General features: G+C 47.1%; 1 protein-coding gene across 2 annotated transcripts in view; it reads right to left on the bottom strand.

The window, feature by feature from the left end:
• Nucleotides 1-17148, bottom strand: part of LOC139234884 (limbin-like) — a 260436-nt gene that overhangs the window by 198359 nt on the left and 44929 nt on the right. For both annotated transcript variants that reach the window (XM_070865720.1, XM_070865730.1), the window contains exons 7-9: nt 16148-16213; nt 2973-3107; nt 1023-1165 (exon numbers count right to left, since the gene is read on the bottom strand). In XM_070865720.1, coding sequence (XP_070721821.1) covers nt 1023-1165; nt 2973-3107; nt 16148-16213 — 344 coding nt within the window. The remainder of the gene's footprint in view (nt 1-1022; nt 1166-2972; nt 3108-16147; nt 16214-17148) is intronic.

Raw genomic sequence — 17148 nt, 5'->3', positions numbered from 1 at the left:
AGGGATAAATATTTGCCAAGACACCGGGGCGATCTCCCCTGCTCTTCTCAAAAATAGTGCCATAGGATCTTTTACATCCACCTGAGAGAGAAGATGGGATCTCGGTTTACCGTCTGATCTAAAAGACGACACCTCCGACTGTGCAGCACTCCCTCAGTATTGCATGGGACTGAATGGCGCTGGCTGCCTCAGCCTAAACCAATGTTGCAGCTGGGACCTCAAGCAGGCATTAGGCCCTTATCTGCCTTTGCAAAGGGTCTAATACCTGCTTCAGACAGCGTACAGGATGCCTCTTGTTTGTCCTTACACAACATAGCGGGCGGTGCACTTCTGGTCAGCAGTGTGCACGTGCTTTGTGCCCGCTATTTTGGGGACTTAGGAGGCCAGCAGTGCCTGAAAAAACAGACACTATGCAACCCAATTCCTTGGCCATTGTCTTTCTAAATTCAGTTTGAAATGCTTTCCTCTGCAACACAGTACAAACCGAAGATTTATTCGGATAATTTAAAAAAACAACCCTTACTCATCAAAGGGCTGAATCATGTTTTGTGGGCCTTCAAGCATGTTAATCAAACTTGTCCCAGCTGTGCTCTGCTTGACACACTGGAGCATACATCAAACTGTTAGATAGTGTGATTTAGTCTGGTGCCAATTTGGTTACCAGGAAATGACAATACAACTCCATACTGTGGGTTAGAGGTAGAGAAGAACATGGATTAGTTAATGAGGTGAATTGTACAACTTGTGTATCTACATTTGCCCAATCACTCACAATATTGATTCCCTGCCACACGATTATATCAGAAGCCCACGAGCAACATCAAATTAAAAACCTCGCCATCATTTCTCTTCAGACGCCAAGGAACAGTGTATTTTTCTTAGTCACACTGCCCTTAACTTTGTCAGAGGAAATCATGACTTGCCTCAGCAAATTTTTAAATGCAGTTTGAAATGTTTTTAAATTGTTTTTAAAGTGTACAAATTGAAGATTTATTTAGATAATTAAAAAAAACAACCCTTACTCATTGAAGGCCTGAGTCATGTTCTGCGGGTCTTCAAGCACCAAAATGTCAATCACTTTGTCCTCAAGTCGGAGGTTTTCTTTTAACCGTTCTGCTGCATCACGAGTTACTGCACAACTAGAATTTGACTGGTTTCTTTTCACCTGTTACAAAAGCCCAAGTGTAAGTTGCGTATTTCACTTTTGCTGAGACAAAATAGACTAGGGGCTAGAAATTCGTTTGGACAGCGCCCCTCACGCTGGTCGGAACAGGGGGCGCTAAAAGCGTTTGCAGCCGTGAGTGCCGGCATTCGCACCGCTCGGCAAATTCAGTGTGCCGGTAACGGCAGCGCTGAGGAGTATCGTTCGGGAGCCTCGCAACAACGTGCAACACCCCCGGTATCGGTACGGATGCGAGATTTGGTTTGCGCTGGACCCGTAACATCCTGCAGTGACACCACCAGAAAAAGATAGATTTTTTTTGCGATTTAGCTTTATTTGGGAATTTTTTTGTGTTTTTTGTTCTGGATTCTGCCAGGCGGGGGGGGGGGGGGGGGGGGGCGGAGTTTAAATTGGGGCCTTTGTGTCAAAAAGTTTTAATTCTTTGCTTTTTGGGTGGTTAAGTAAACATCTGCAGCAGCTGAACTTTTACATGTTGAACTGTTGTGGATTCTGTATATCTTTGGAGGTGCATTATGACATTAATCTCTCTATTGACAGACGCATGACAATTATGCTACATCTCTTGTTTCTTAGCCCTTTGCTACACTTACCTGGCCAGTGTTAATACAGTACATTAAATAAGTTGGGGCAAATTATATTCCTCACAGAAAGTAGTGCGTCAGGACAACCCGTGAGTATGCTGAAGAAGCTGGGGAAGGGTTTCAGATTCAGGCCAGTAATTAGATGCCTTACAATTTACGTGAGGACTAAGTGTTGTGCATTGGATTCTGAAGCACTGCCATTGGGCTGAAACAGCACTACCCCAGTATGCAGCCATCAATCTGGGTGGCTTTGGTAGAGACAGTGCACCAAGTCAAAGTCAGATTCAGTAATTACAGCAAAATTTCCAACAAATGTGCCGCACTGCAGGTGTAAATTCAGTAAAATAGATCACAGCATAAGCCAGCAAAGGCATAGGGAGTGAACTGCCGCATGGGATTCTCCCGCTTGTCCCTTGTCATCTCAGCAGAAGAGTTGCGGAAATCCCAGAAAAATGGTGTAAATGCCATTAACACTGTTTATTTCCGGGATTTTCTCGGCTCTTCCGGCGAAGTTACGGCAGACGAGCAGGAGATACCCGATGGAAATTCTCTCTCCCCAACCCCCACCCAACATCAAACGCCAGTTTACTAGACAGGCTATCTCTTCTCAATTGGCCTCTGACATCTTATTCCCCATTGGGAATAGTACTCACAGATGATCACTATTTTGCCATAGCCTCCCAAATCACCTCTCCCACTCCTCCCACTTAAAAAAAACCCACAATAGATGACAACAGAAAACACATGGGGGTAGAAATTCGTCTTGGATGTTCATGCAAATAAGGCAGTGTCGCATTGAACGCCTGATATAGGCTTCGCCCGATATTCATTTAATGGAACTCAATATCGGGTGGGGCGTATAAGGGACGGACAATTCGATACCTCCCGATTTCCACTACCGCCCAAGGTGAATTGCTACCCCATGGTCTAGAAATAATAGTTATCTTTATCATGTAACTGTTTTAGCTCAGATTCCGGGCAAGATGGCATCTGTTGAGCCAGCTCCTGGCATTTACATTGCTATATATGACTCTCTCACATTGGCGCAGAATCATTGGCCTAGTTTATTGTGAGTTTACAATTCTGCAACAGGGAGAAGAAACCTGGTTTTAGCTGGGTGAACACCAGAAGCTGGCTCATGGATACTGGTTGTGTGAGAATCCAAACTGAAACAGCAAGGATATAAAACAACCCATTAACTCACCAACCTGCTGGGGAGGGGGAGTTCTGCGATCAACTCTTCTGACATGGAAGACAACGATGAGAATTAAACACACCAAGGCAAAAGAAACAATGAATGCAACAATAAATCCGACAAAGTGGATGCCATGATCTGGAGAAACCTGCAAAAGAAGAAAGATAAAAAAAGATGTGTTAGCTTTTTCTAAGAAAGACTTGGATTTATATAGCTCCTTTCACGACCACCGGACGTCTCAAAGTGCTTTACAGCCAATGAAGTAGTTTTGGAGTTTAGTCACTGTTGTAATGTGGGAAATGTGGCAGTCAATTTTCTCACAGCAGACACCCACAAACAGCACTGTGATAATGACCAGATAATCTGTTTTTGTTATGTTGATTGAGGGATAACTATTGGCCAGGACACCAGCATCTTTGAAATAGTGCCATGGGATCTTTTACGTTCACTTGAGAGAGCAGACGGGGCCTCGGTTTAATGTCTCATCCGAAAGACGGCACCTCCAACAATGCAGCGTTCCCCATGAGATATTCGTGTTAACTCTGTTTTCCCCCACTCCCAAACAGATGGCTCAATTTTCCCCGAGCCCGTTTTCTGGCATATTGCCAGAGTTGCGCCGCTGAATTAGGTAAATAAATGCGCCAGAAGAAAAATCTCTGAAGTTTCCCGATGTTTGGGCTGTAATCTGCAGCCGCACAGCGTGGCTAGTCGCCTCGGGGGGGTGGAGCCTGCGGTCTGCACTGGAAAAAGGAGCCGGGCCTTCTGCGCATGCGCGGGGGGAATAATTGATGTTCCTGACGTCGCTGAAATGGCCACGCATGCGCAGTAGAGCTCAGAGTTGGCAATCGGCCATTTTTAAAGAGCAACGTGTGTGTGTGTGTGTGTGTGCCAGAAGGAGTGCTGTGTTTTCAAAAATTGCAGCTCCATGCAGAAGCAGTGCTGTGCATCTGAGAGCTTTTGAAAAAGTGCTGTGTGTGTCTGAGAGCAGCTGCAGCAATACAAGATGCAACGCGGACCAAGGACAAAGAATTTCTTGGTGGAAGAAGTGGAGACACTAGTTTCTGACATTGAGAACAGATGGCAGGAGCTGGATACCAGCAGAAGTTACATAAAAGTGCCATCAAAAGAAATAAAGAAATGCTGGAACCAAGATGCAGAAGATTACTGCATAGTGGTGAACACCAAGAGATCTGGATGCCAGTGTAAAAAGAATTGGCAGGACCTTGGTCAAGTAGTTAGTGTAAGTAATATTTTCATTCATTCAATGCAATTGTAAATGTGACCAGCTGCATATGCCCCACCCAGCAGAAAGACACCCTCTCTAAAAAGTTGCATTTTCATCTTTGCAGAGGAAATTGGCCCACAACAAAAGGGAAAGAACTCGAACAGGAGGAGGTCAGCCAAATCTGCACCCACTGACACCCCTGGAAGAGAGGGTCGCTGCTTTGATGGGTCCTGCCTGGAGAAAAACAATCAGTACTGCACAAGCTGGGCCCACACTCAAGGGAGAGGGTAAGTCCTGAAAATTCATCGTGGCCCTTCAAATCAACCTGCCAGCTGGCCTGCTATGTGTGCGCCTACTCATGCCACCCATCTTGCCCCCTCCTCTGCTGCTAACCATTTGACTGTTGTTATATTTTGCAGAACCTGAGGCCAATCCCGGTCTGTGGCCCCCGAGTGCGTGCCTGACGGTCAGTCGTCGGAGAGGAGGTGGACTGGGTGTCCAGGGAGGCCTACAAGAGGCCCATCAGTCGGCGGGAGTTCGTCGTCGGAGAGGAGGCGAGCTGGTGCAGCAGGGAGAGAAGGTAAAAAAGAAGTAGAAAGGAATCGAAAGGTGATATCACAGCCAAGGGGATAAGTGATTGGCTGGTGATTGGTGAATAGTTTTTCTTTTTCTTTTCTTTATCAGTAAGTAACCTTTTAGCATTGTTGTAGCCAATTTAAGTTAATCTAAGGGTTAAGTCATGGCAGCAGAGTTCGGACACGTGTTATGCTCCTCCTGTGATATGTGGGAAGTCAGGGACTACATGTGCGGGAAGTGCATCCGCCTGCAGCAGCTGACAGACCGCATTGCGGCACTGGAGCTGCGGGTGGATTTACTCTGGAGCATTCACGATGCTGAGAATGACGTGAATAGCACTTTAGTGAGTTGGCCACACAGCAGGTAAAGGGCACACAGCCAGATAGGGGATGGGTGACCAACAGGAAGAACAGTGGAAGGAAGGTAGTGCAAGGATCCCCTGTGGTCATCCCCCTGCAAAACAGATACACCGCTTTGGGTACTGTTGAGGGGGATAACTCATCAGATGAGGGCAGCAGCAGCCAAGTTCATGGCACTGTGGGTGGCTCTGCTCCACAGGAGAGCAGGAAAAAGAGTGGGAGAGCTATAGTGATCGGGGATTCAATTGTAAGGAGAATAGACAGACATTTCTGCGGCCGCAACCGAGACTCCAGGATGGTATGTTGCCTCCCTGGTGCAAGGGTCAAGGATGTCTCGGAGCGGGTGCAGAGCATTCTGAAGAGGGAGGGTGAACAGCCAGTTGTCGTGGTGCATATAGGTACCAACGATATAGGTAAAAAACGGGATGAGGTCCTACAAGACGAATTTAGGGAGCTGGGAGCTAAATGAAAGAGTAGGACCTCAAAAGTAGTAATCTCAGGATTGCTACCAGTGCCATGTGCTAGTCAGAGTAGGAATCGCAGGTACCTCAGATGAATACGTGGCTTGGGGAGTGGTGCAGAAGGGAGAGTTTCAAATTCCTGGGACATTAGAACCAACGTCCTTGGGGGAGTGTTTGCTAGTACTGTAGGGGAGGAGTTAAACTAATATGGCAGGGGAATGGGAACCTATGCAGGGAGACAGAGGGAAGTAGAATGGGGACAGAAGCAAAAGATAGAAAGAAGAAAAGGACAAGTGGAGGGCTGAGAAACCTAAGGGAAAAAGCAAAAAGGGCCACATTACAGCAAAATTCTAAAGCGTCAAAGTGTGTTAGAAAGACAAGCCTGAAGGCTCTGTGCCTCAATGCGAGGAGTATTCGGAATAAGGTGGACTGTGCAGATAGCAGTTAACTGTGATGATGTAATTGGCATCACGGTGACATGGCTCCAGGGTGACCAAGGCTGGGAACTCAACATCCAGGGGTATTCAACATTCAGGAAGGATAGACAGAAAGGAAAAGGAGGCGGGGTGGCATTGCTGGTTAAAGAGGAAATTAATGCAATAGTAAGGAAGGACATTAGATTGGATGATGTGAAATCTGTATGGGTGGAGCTGCGGAATACCAAAGGGCAGAAAACGCTAGTGGGAGTTGTGTACAGACCACTAAGCAGTAGTAGTGAAGTTGGAGACAGCATCAAACAAGAAATAAGGGATGCGTGCAATAAGGGTACAGCAGTTGTCATGGGTGACTTTAATCTACATATTGATTGGGCTAACCAAACTGGTAGCAATGCGGTGGAGGAGGATTTCCTGGAGTGTATTAGGGATGGTTTTCTTGACCAGTATTTCGAGGAACCAACTAGAGAGCTGGCCATCCTAGACTGGGTGATGTGTAATGAGGAAGGACTAATTAGCAATCTTGTTGTGTGAGGCCTCTTGGGGAAGAGTGACCATAATATGGTAGAATTCTTTATTAAGATGGAGAGTGACACAGCTAATGCAGAAACTAGGGTCCTGAACTTAAGGAAAGGAAACGTCGATGGTATGTGGTGTGAATTGGCTAGAATTGACTGGCAAATTATACTTAAAATGTTGATGGTGGATAGGTAATGGCAAACATTTAAAGATCACATGGATGAACTTCAACAATTGTACATCCCTATCTGGTGTAAAAATAAAACGGGGAAGGTGGCTTAACTGTGGCTAACAAGGGAAATTAAGGATGGTGTTAAATCCAAGGAAGAGGCATGTAAATTGGCCAGAAAAAGCAGCAAACCTGAGGACTGGGAGAAACTTAGAATTCAGCAGAGGCGGACAAAGGGTTTAATTAAGAGAGGGGAAATAGAGTATGAGAGGAAGCTTGCCGGGAACATAAAAACTGACTGCAAAAGCTTTTATAGATTTGTGAAGAGAAAAAGATTAGTGAAGACAAACGTAGGTCCTTTGCAGTTGGATTCAGATGAATTTATAAAGGGGAACAAAGAAATGGCAGACCAATTGAACAAATACTTTGGTTCTGTCTTCACAAAGGAAGACACAAACAACCTTCCGGAAGTACTAGGGGACCGAGGGTCTAGTGAGAAGGAGGAACTGAAGGATATCCTTATTAGGCGGGAAATTGTGTTAGGGGAATTGATGGGATTGAAGGCCGATAAATCCCTGGGGCCTGATAGTCTGCATCCCAGAGTACTTAAGGAAGTGGCCCTAGAAATAGTGGATGCATTGGTGATCATTTTCCAACAGTCTATCGACTCTGGATCACTTCCCGTGGACTGGAGGGTAGCTAATGTAACACGACTTTTTAAAAAGGGAGGGAAAGAGAAAACAGGTAATTATAGACCAGTTAGCCTGACATCAGTAGTGGGGAAAATGCTGGAATCAATTATTAAAGATGAAATAGCAGCACATTTGGAAAGCAGTGACAGGATCGGTCCAAGTCAGCATGGATTTATGAAAGGGAAATCATGCTTGACAAATCTTCTGCAATTTTTTGAGGATGTAACTAGTAGATTGGACAAGGGAGAACCAGTGGATGTGGTGTATTTGGACTTTCAAAAGGCTTTTGACAAGGTCCCACACAAGAGATTGGTGTGCAAAATTAAAGCACATGGTATTGGGGGTAATGGACTGACGTGGATAGAGAACTGGTTGGTAGACAGGAAGCAGAGAGTCGGGATAAACGGGTCCTTTTCAGAATGGCAGGCAGTGACTAGTGGAATGCCGCAGGACTCAGTGCTGGGACCCCATCTCTTTACAATATACATTAACGATTTAGATAAAGGAATTGAGTGTAATAGCTCCAAGTTTGCAGATGACACTAAACTGGGTGGTAGTGTGAGCTGTGAGGAGGATGTTAAGAGGCTGCAGGGTGACTTGGACAGGTTAGGTGAGTGGGCAAATGCATGGCAGATGCAGTATAATGTGGATAAATGTGAGGTTATCCACTTTGGGGGCAAAAACACAAAGGCAGAATATTATCTGAATGGCGACAGATTAGGAAAAGGGGAGGTGCAACGAGACCTGGGTGCCACGGTACATCAGTCACTGAAAGTGGGCATGCAGGTACAGCAGGCGGTGAAGGCAGCAAATGGTATGTTGGACTTCATAGCAAGGGGATTTGAGTATAGGAGCAGGGAGGTCTTACTGCAGTTGTACAGGGCTTGGTGAGGCCTCACCTGGAATATTGTGTTCAGTTTTGGTCTTCTAATCTGAGGAAGGACGTTCTTACTATTGAGGGAGTGCAGCGAAGGTTCACCAAACTGATTCCTAGGATGGCTGGACTGACGTATGAGGAGATACTGGATCAACTGGGCCTTTATACACGGAGTTTAGAAGGATGAGAGGGGATCTCATAGAAACATAAGATTCTGACGGAACTGGACAAGTTAGATGCAGAAAGAATGTTCCCGATGTTGGGGAAGTCCAGAACCAGGGGACAGTCTTAGGATAAGGGGTAGGCCATTTAGAACTGAGATGAGGAGAAACTTCTTCACTCAGAGAGTTGTTAACCTGTGGAATTCCCTGCCTCAGAGAGTTGTTGATGCCAGTTCATTGGATATATTCAAGAGAGAGTTAGATATGACCCTTATGGCTAGGGGGATCAAGAGGTATGGAGAGAAAACAGGAAAGGGGTACTGAGGGAATGATCAGCCATGATCTTATTGAATGGTGGTGCAGGCTCGAAGGGCCGAATGGCCTACTCCTGCACCTATTTTCTATGTTTCTATGTTTACTCCCTCCCTCCCTCCCTTCCTCCCCCGCCGAACCTCTCCGGTCCCCAGTGCAGTGCCTTCCTGGTCTGTGACCCCTCCCGAGTGCGCGCCTGCCGGTCAATTTTCTCCCTCCCTCCCTTGCCGAGCCTTCCGGTCCCTGAGTGAGTGTGGTCCTGGTCTGCTCCGCTTCCTGCCCCTAGCCCAAATAGCCTCCGATGTACTTACCTGCACCGATTTTTTAACTCTCCGCAAGGTTTTCTCAAAAGGCCACATACGTTGGCCTAAGTAGAAATGGAGTAACTGTCGGTTGGCCAAAGTTGTCTAAATGGCCAGAATTGGCGTAGGTGGCTGGTAACGACCCCTTTTGAGGAAAAAAAAATTACCTAAAAAAACACAACTGAGTTACTCTGGTGCAAATTGGGGATTTTTAAGTTTGGCCAAAAAAAGCAACCTACTCCAAAAAACCTGCGCAAGTCCTGGGGAAAATTGAGCCCTCAGAGAAACTGCGCTTGGGATATCACGAGTTAGTAAAAACTGTAGCCCAAGTTTCTTGACTCAAACTCTCTGAGAGTGTAACTACTCACTGGGGATGCAGCATTATGGACTCGGGCCTACTGTTTTATGGAGCGGGATGGATTTTCCTCTGCTATCCTGCCCGCTCTTGAGCAATTTGAGGTGAGTTAACACTGGGTACCAGGTGCAATTTTGCTGCATTCATTTATCATTCTTGTTCACTCTGACATGATACAACGAACATCTGCAGAAATATTAACACGTACAATCACAATATATTTTGTACTAAACTTATCAGCTTGCAATTTTTGTGCAGTATTCATGGAACTGCAGATTGACAAGTAAGAAAAAAACGTATAATTAACTTAGAAAACAGCATGTGAGTTGAAATGCCTGTCTGTGTTATATAATCACTCGTGGATAGTTTAACAAAATCCTTATTTCGTGGAACAAGCTGAAGCTTGCTTTTCTAAATTGCCATACCAATACTACACTGCACCCAAGTGGACTTTATATGCAGCAACACATGCAAAGCCCAAACTCTTGGGGCTGGATTTTCGGGTCTTCTCTGCTCTGTTTTTCATCCCGGAGCCGCGTCAATTGCGGTGGTGAGATGTTCTGGCCGGGCTGTCGGCCTCCAGCACCCCGCAGCGATCCTCAGGTCCGGTTTCGCAGCGACGCTGAGCAGCACCGGCCAGAGGAGTTGTGCCAGTGTGCAACGCCCCTGGTTGCACATCGGCACATCTCCTCCGGCCGGTGCGTGTTTTGACACTTGCCTGACGCGTACGCCACAAAGCGCACCCTGCAGTGACTGCCTGAGAAATCAGGGCGGTCCAACGGTGCAGATAGTGGAGAGGTTGGTGATGGGCTCCTACGCTAAGATTGTTTCTTTTAATCTTTTCTGCGATTTGTGTTGTGGTGGCGTGGACAATGTTTTGGGAATGTTTTTGTGGTATTTTGTTTTAGGTTCCCCCCCCCCACCACAAGCGTCTCTCGGAGCGCTCCTTGCCCGGCTCCTGAACTCAGGAGTTTCCCATGCTAGCTCCCAAGAGGGTGTACAATGCCTCCTTTAGCGCAGCACCCCCTGACTCAGAGTCCAGCTACCCAACTTTCTTACTGAGTCGCACGCTATTCCCGGGCGCTAACTTTCCCGCCCCGCCACCATTATCGTCCCAAAAGCATCAAAGCAAAAATGGGCGTTACCGCGAGCGATCTGAAATGGGCGTTAGCGTTACATCTCTCTGATCTTCTGCCATAAAGTGTCGCCGCCCTTAGCAATGGCATGGAAACACTCGTTTCCACGTTTCAGGAGGTCAGGGGTCATCACTACATGCGCATAAGAGGAGACAGAGAGAGGGGGAGCAGAGAGGGAGTGAAGGTGTGTGTGGGTGTGGTGTGGGTGCTTGTTTGGCTGCTTTGGGAGGTAGGAGGGAGAATTTCGACCTTAATACAAAATTGTGAGAAAAAAGTTAGCTGTTACCAGCCAGATATTTTCTCTAATTTGGTGCCTATAATGGAGGGAGTGGAGGAGGCGACACAGCACGCTGTGGAGAATGATGCTGGCGAGAACAGTGAACTGGGAGAGGAACAATTGGGAGGATGAAAGAGAGCGAGGAGATTCTCGGACGAGGCAAATACCTCCCTCATGCAGGAGGTCAAGTCACGCTGGGGTGATTTGACACAGGGAGGGCGTGGGAAGCCCACTCCAAAGGCCTACCAGAAGATATGGGCCGAGATAGCCAAGGTGGTCTCGTTGGCAACCAACGAGGTGCATGCGGCAACCAGTGTCGCAAGCGCTGGAATGCCCTTGTCGGATCTGCCAGAGCATTACATTTATTTACATTTAATTATATATTTATATAATTTGATTTGTAAGTGTCATGAGTGATTAAAATCAAATGTGAGGTATTTCACTTTTACCGGAAATGCCGTACTCCAAGCCTATACGTCTTTAGGTAAAGAATGATAATCATCATAATAATCATGATTACATTTGTCGCTTATGTGTTGTATCAGTCTCTGTGACAGTACCTAGCAATGATCTCATGCCATGTCGCCCTGTTGTTACCTTTTACAGAAGAAGATTTTAAGGAATAGGGCCGAGCAGAGGCGAACAGTTGGGGGGGGACCACCAGTCATCATCGACATCACCGATATAGAGAAGCGGGTGCTCGCACTCGTGGAGAGCCACCCTCAGTCGGCCATGCAAACAGCTGCAGAACCTGAAGTGATGCCACGTGAGTAAAGTATAAACCATTGCGTGATGTAAAGTCAATCGATGCCACACCCACTCATATCTGAACAATAATATATGATAGATGATTGGTAAAAGTGTCCTCTAAATAATGTTGGCCTCATGAGAATCATTGCAATGCAGAATGTTTTGATGGTCATGAAATGTGATGTCTGTGATGATTTTGATAGCGGTGGTGCTTTTGTCGTGCATATGCTGTGTGTAGTGCTGGACTCACCTTGTGACCCTAGCACCCCCTTCTCCTCTAATAGCCTCATTTGTATTTTGCAGTTCAGCCAGCAGCGCGTCCCCAGACAAGACCACCGAGCCCAGAAAGTGGGGGCGTGGGGCCGGACTCGCCGGACGATCCTACAACTGGTGCTGAGGAGCACCGATTCTTGCCCGTCAATCTGCTGGGTCCGTTCTCTACGGATGACAACGCAGACTTTGAGGAGCCTGCATTGCCAGGCTCCAGAATGCATTCTACCCCAACGCCATCTAGTTCTCCTGCAGCCATTCACACCTCCACTCTGGAGGTACCGGACCCAAGCGCCTCGCCACAGGGCACCCCAGTTGAGCCCAGGATGGCGCCGAACCCGCGGAGGTCGCTTAGACGCATTAGGTCTGCTCCATGAACAGCTGGTAAGAGCGGCGACATGGTAGACTTACTTGTCCAGGAGGTCTGTAGACATAGGTCAGCAGATCCACCAGACATTGGGGGAGCATATCCCGACAGCTGGCCAGCATATCCGGCACAATGACGGTGTACGTTCCGCGGATGGCGGAAGCCGTGGAGGCGATAGTCAGGAACACTGGTGGCAGAAGCCTCCCAGTGGTCCTGGAGCATGGCACTGTACCCCAAGGTGCCGCACCCCATGTGAGCCAGGAGGAACATCTTGCTTCTGGCTCGGAAAAGGTTCCCACCTCGGGACCCTTCTCTCCCGTATCCATGCACCCACCAGCTCTGCCTTCATACCCCCCAATGACACAGCACCTGAGGAGCTCCTTGGCCAGGCGGCGTGGAGTCAAGAGGGGAAGGGGTAGAGTGGGGAGAAGGGGAGGAAGGGGGCGGAAGGGAACGGAAAGTGAGGTGATGGCTTTGTAATATTTCCATCTTGGTGTATCAAATTTGTTGTAAGGTCTGGGGTAAGAGGAGAGAGGGCCACCTTGTTGGTTTGCATTTGTGTTTTGTGTTGCTGGAAATGTTGACCATTTGATTGATGTCAATGTTATAAAATGTGTTGTGGGGGTGCGGTGTTTTTGACAGTTATACTTATAATTTCAGACAAATGGTCGGATTAAATGTTTTTCGTTTAACATAACCTTGTTGCGCATTGTCTCAGATAGGTGCACCAGTACACACTGGTGAGTCCTTAACATGAAAGGGTATAATTAAACTTAACTTGAATCAACTTTAACTGGCACCAAGGTGATGCCCACCATTGATGTCTGAGCTGCACACACAGCAGTGTGACAGCTTTGTCAATAACAGCAACGTTCTTTCAGGTAAAGCACTCATTTACGAGCTGCTGACTTAAAAGTCTTCCAGCTATGTAGCCACCACGGGCCCTTTCCTGCGGTCTGGAGGGGGGCATGGGAATGGTTGCATAGTCAGCCTGATTGTCTGGCCCGAGGTCAGCGTCCACCTCTTCCTCTCTCTCCTGAGGTGGACTGTCAGTCCCTTATGGCAATTCTTGCCCCCTCTTGATAGCCAAGTTGTGCAGCATGGCGCACACGACCACGAATTGAGCTACCTGATCAGGGTTGTATTGTTGCTCCCCTCCTGAGTGCTCCAGGCATCTAAAGCACTGCTTAAGCACACCAATGGTTTTCTGGACCACATTGCGTGTGGCTCTGTGGCTCTCGTTGTATCGCTTCTCGGCTTTGGCGTGCTCGTCACACAGGGGGAGTCATCAGCCAGGTGGCGAGGTCATATCATTTGTCACCAAGCATCCAGCATTGACCTTGTGGCTGACTGGTAAACATGTCAGATACAGTGCGCTCACGCAGGGTGTGAGCCTCATCGACGCTGCCCGGAAATTTGGCATTCACTGCCATAATTATCTGGTTGTGGTCGACAACGAGTTGGACCTTCAGGGACTGAAATCCTTTTTGGTTGAGAAAAACCTCTGCATCCTGAAAAGGTGCCCGCATAGTGATGTGCGTACAGGCTATTGCTCCCTGCACCTTGGGGAAGTTAGCAATTCGGTAAAATCCTAGAGCCCTGTCAGTCTGATCTGCGGTCATAGGGAAGCTGATAAAGTCCATCCTGCGTGCCTACAGGGCTTCAGTGACCTGTCTAATGCAGCAATGTGTGGCATGCTGAGATATAGCGCAAATGTCGCCAGCAGAGGCCTGAAAGGAACCCGACGCGTAGAACGACAGTGCCGCGGTCACCTTGACCTCACCGGACAGTTCAGTCCTGATGGTGCTGGCAGGCTGCAGATCTGCCCTGATGAGCTGGCATATCTCACTGATAACCACTTTGTGGAAGCGCAGTCTCCGAAGGCAGGTGTTCTCGGATAAGTCGAGGTAAGACCACTTCTCCCTGTAAGTGCGGGGGGTGTATGGTCTGGTTCTCCTCATCAGTCTGGCACGTCTTAGATTGGGCACATAATGCTGTGGATTAGACGTTGTGCCATATGCACTCTGCAGCATCTGCGTTGTCGTCAAGGCAGGCTGAGAAATGGGTGGCCCCATTCCAATAACTATAAGTATAATGCCGATTGTTCACAAACAATAAATTTCCCCATTAAGACACCTAAAGTAAAATCCAATCATCCACAGTATGATAAGATGTCTGTTCAGATGTTCACATCACCTTAAAAGAACTCCAGAGTACATCCAAGCTCCCCCAAAGTTGAAGCAGCCTTTTCAATGAAGCGACCTGCGATTTACAAAATGGCGTCCACACCGCTGTGGTTCGTTCAGGTTAGTTCAACTTTTTCACAGCGTTTTTTTCGGCGAACGAGATTGTGGGCGATATGTGTGCGAGGTGCTGAAAGTCACGCTAGGCGATATACTGGGCGTTAGTTTCGGCAAATGTGGTGTTTACGACAAAAAAAAAGTGGGTGGTCGGTATTATTGAATCTCGGCGTAAATTACATGCCGAAAGTAACGCTGGGCGACATTATGGGAGTTGGGTTCACCCATTCTGATGTTTCCGCCCAAAAGAAGTGGGCGGACGACATTATTTTTTAATCGGCGTTACGTACATGCCGAAAGTAACGCTCGGCGATAAGTAACCGAGAAATGGGCGTCAGTTTCCATTTTGTGGCTAAATGGGCAATATATAGGCGTCACACCTCATTTCAGCGTTAAAATGGAAGTTAAGTGGGCAGTATGCATGCAAAAATAATGGAAAATCTAGCCCTTAGACTTGCATTAATTATGTTGGAAATGCCATTTTTTTATATTAATGCAATCGCTAGACTACACCTCTTGGCACCAATGTTGTGACCTGATTTTTGTACTTTTGCTGTTCGAGTGATAAGTGTAGTATAATGCGCAGACTCGATAGGCCGAATGGCCTCCTTCTGTGCTGTACTGTACTATTCTATAACGCTGAAGTAAAAGTAAAAGCTATAAATAAGTGCAAACAAAAACAGTTTTGCGGCAGTGCAGAGCAGCACCGCCCAGAAGAGCTGAGTGCAACGCCCCTGGTGGAGACACCGGCGCAAGTTTTGACTCCCGTCCGACCCATACGCCCCGCAGTGCGCCCAGCAGTGAATGCCTGGGAAATCGGGCGGGGAACCTATACCACCTATACCAACTGCAGCGAGGTAAGTAATGTCGTCCTAAGGTAAGTGTGATTGCTTTTTCTTCTCATTTTTTTTGTGATTTATGTTGTGGTGGCATTGGCTATGTATTGAGAATGTTTTCGTGGGGGAGTGTTTCAGGTTTTTTTTCTCCCCAGGCGTCTCTTGGAGCGCTCCCAGCCCGACTCTTTAGCTCGGGATTTTCCCATCCAACGCCCAAGAGAGGTGTACGCCTCCCTTAGAGCAGCACCTCCTGATTCAGGGCCCAGCCGCCCAATTTTGATGTCTGAGGTGCAAACTATTCCCGAGCGCAAACCTTACCGCCCCCGCTGCCATAACCGCCCTGAAAACATCAAAGCCGAAAATCCAGCCCTAAAGATTGTAGTTAGGAGAAAATAGCTAGGGAGGTGAGCAATTCTGCAGCTTTGAGATTCTGAGAACTAATGAATTCGACTGGGAGATTTTGTGATGAGTCGAGACGACACTGTAAATCCTGATTTTCTCTCAGTCAGAACACATGGAGGAGGAAAAATGAGAACTAGCAAAAGGTGGGGACTTTCATCCAACCAGTCAGGGCTGAATGAAAAGCTCCCCTGCCCTCCCCCCGCACCCCCCAAAGGTTAAAAAGATCAGTGCATTAACCCATTGTGCTGCTGAATTAGTTTATTGATTGACAGATTGTCCAATGCATATCAATTGCTCCTGCATATCAATACCATCCATACCGAATGTACAGTCAGACCTGTCAAGCCTCACTTTAAACACTGGCATTTCAACTCATGACAATCAAAAGCGGTCCCGTACTCAACTTACCTCAATAGCTGCTTTGTTAGTCAGTGTGAAGTCTGCCACCAGGGGTTCAATCTTAATATGGTCGCCCTGAAAGGCATGATTTTACATTTTAATTATCTCACGTTAGAGTTTGGTCGGATGTAACCGTAATAGTTGCAGGCAAGATCAGGTAATACAACAACAACAACAACAACAACGTGTATTTATATAGCGCCTTTAATGTAGTGAAACATCCCAAGGCGCTTCACAGGTGCATTATGAGATAAAACATTTGACATCGAGCCGCACAAGTAGAAATTAGGGCAGGTGACCCCTTGGTCACAGAGGTAGGTTTTACGGAGCATCTTAAAGGAGGAAAGAAAGGTGGGGAGGTTTAGGCAGGGAGTTCCAGAGCTTGGGGCCTAGGCAACAGAAGGCACGGCCACCGATGGTTGAGCGATTATAATCAGGGATGCTCAAGAGGGCAGAATTAGAGGAGCGTAGACATCAAGGGGGGGGGGGGGTTGTGGGACTGGAAGAGATTACAGAGATAGGGAGGGGCAAGGCCATGGAGGGAACTAAAAATAAGGAATAAAATATTCAACTATGATAAATGCTAATCTGGTTTTGTAACCCCAACAAGTAGAAACAAAGCACTTTCCCAAGTGGAGAGAGGAAGAGAGCGAGAAAAACAAGTGCATTCTTGTTCAAATGAGAGTGATGCTGAGACCTACCCACCCTCTCAGTTGGGGAATGATGTCAAGAATGGGAAGAGCCTGAAACAGTAAATGAACATGACTTACAAAATAAAAGGACGAGAAAAAAAATCCCATGTTATTCATCGAAAAGCGCGTTAAAGTTACTTTAACAAAGTAACAGATTATTGTACATGAACAAAGAAATAACGTGGAGATTATTAGGCTGCAAGTTGATGTAAATAAATTAAGTGAAATGTCTCATGAGTCTCAGGTGTTATTTAATGCAGAGAAGGTGGCTCAAAACATCTCCATTCCATTACCGAGTGCCCATTCAAAGTAATAAAA

Source organism: Pristiophorus japonicus, chromosome 2 (assembly GCF_044704955.1).
Source record: "Pristiophorus japonicus isolate sPriJap1 chromosome 2, sPriJap1.hap1, whole genome shotgun sequence".
In the NCBI taxonomy this organism is placed as follows: Eukaryota; Metazoa; Chordata; class Chondrichthyes; family Pristiophoridae; genus Pristiophorus; species Pristiophorus japonicus.
Note: the sequence above shows the minus strand (reverse complement) of the source record. Positions and strands in the feature narration are given on the sequence as shown.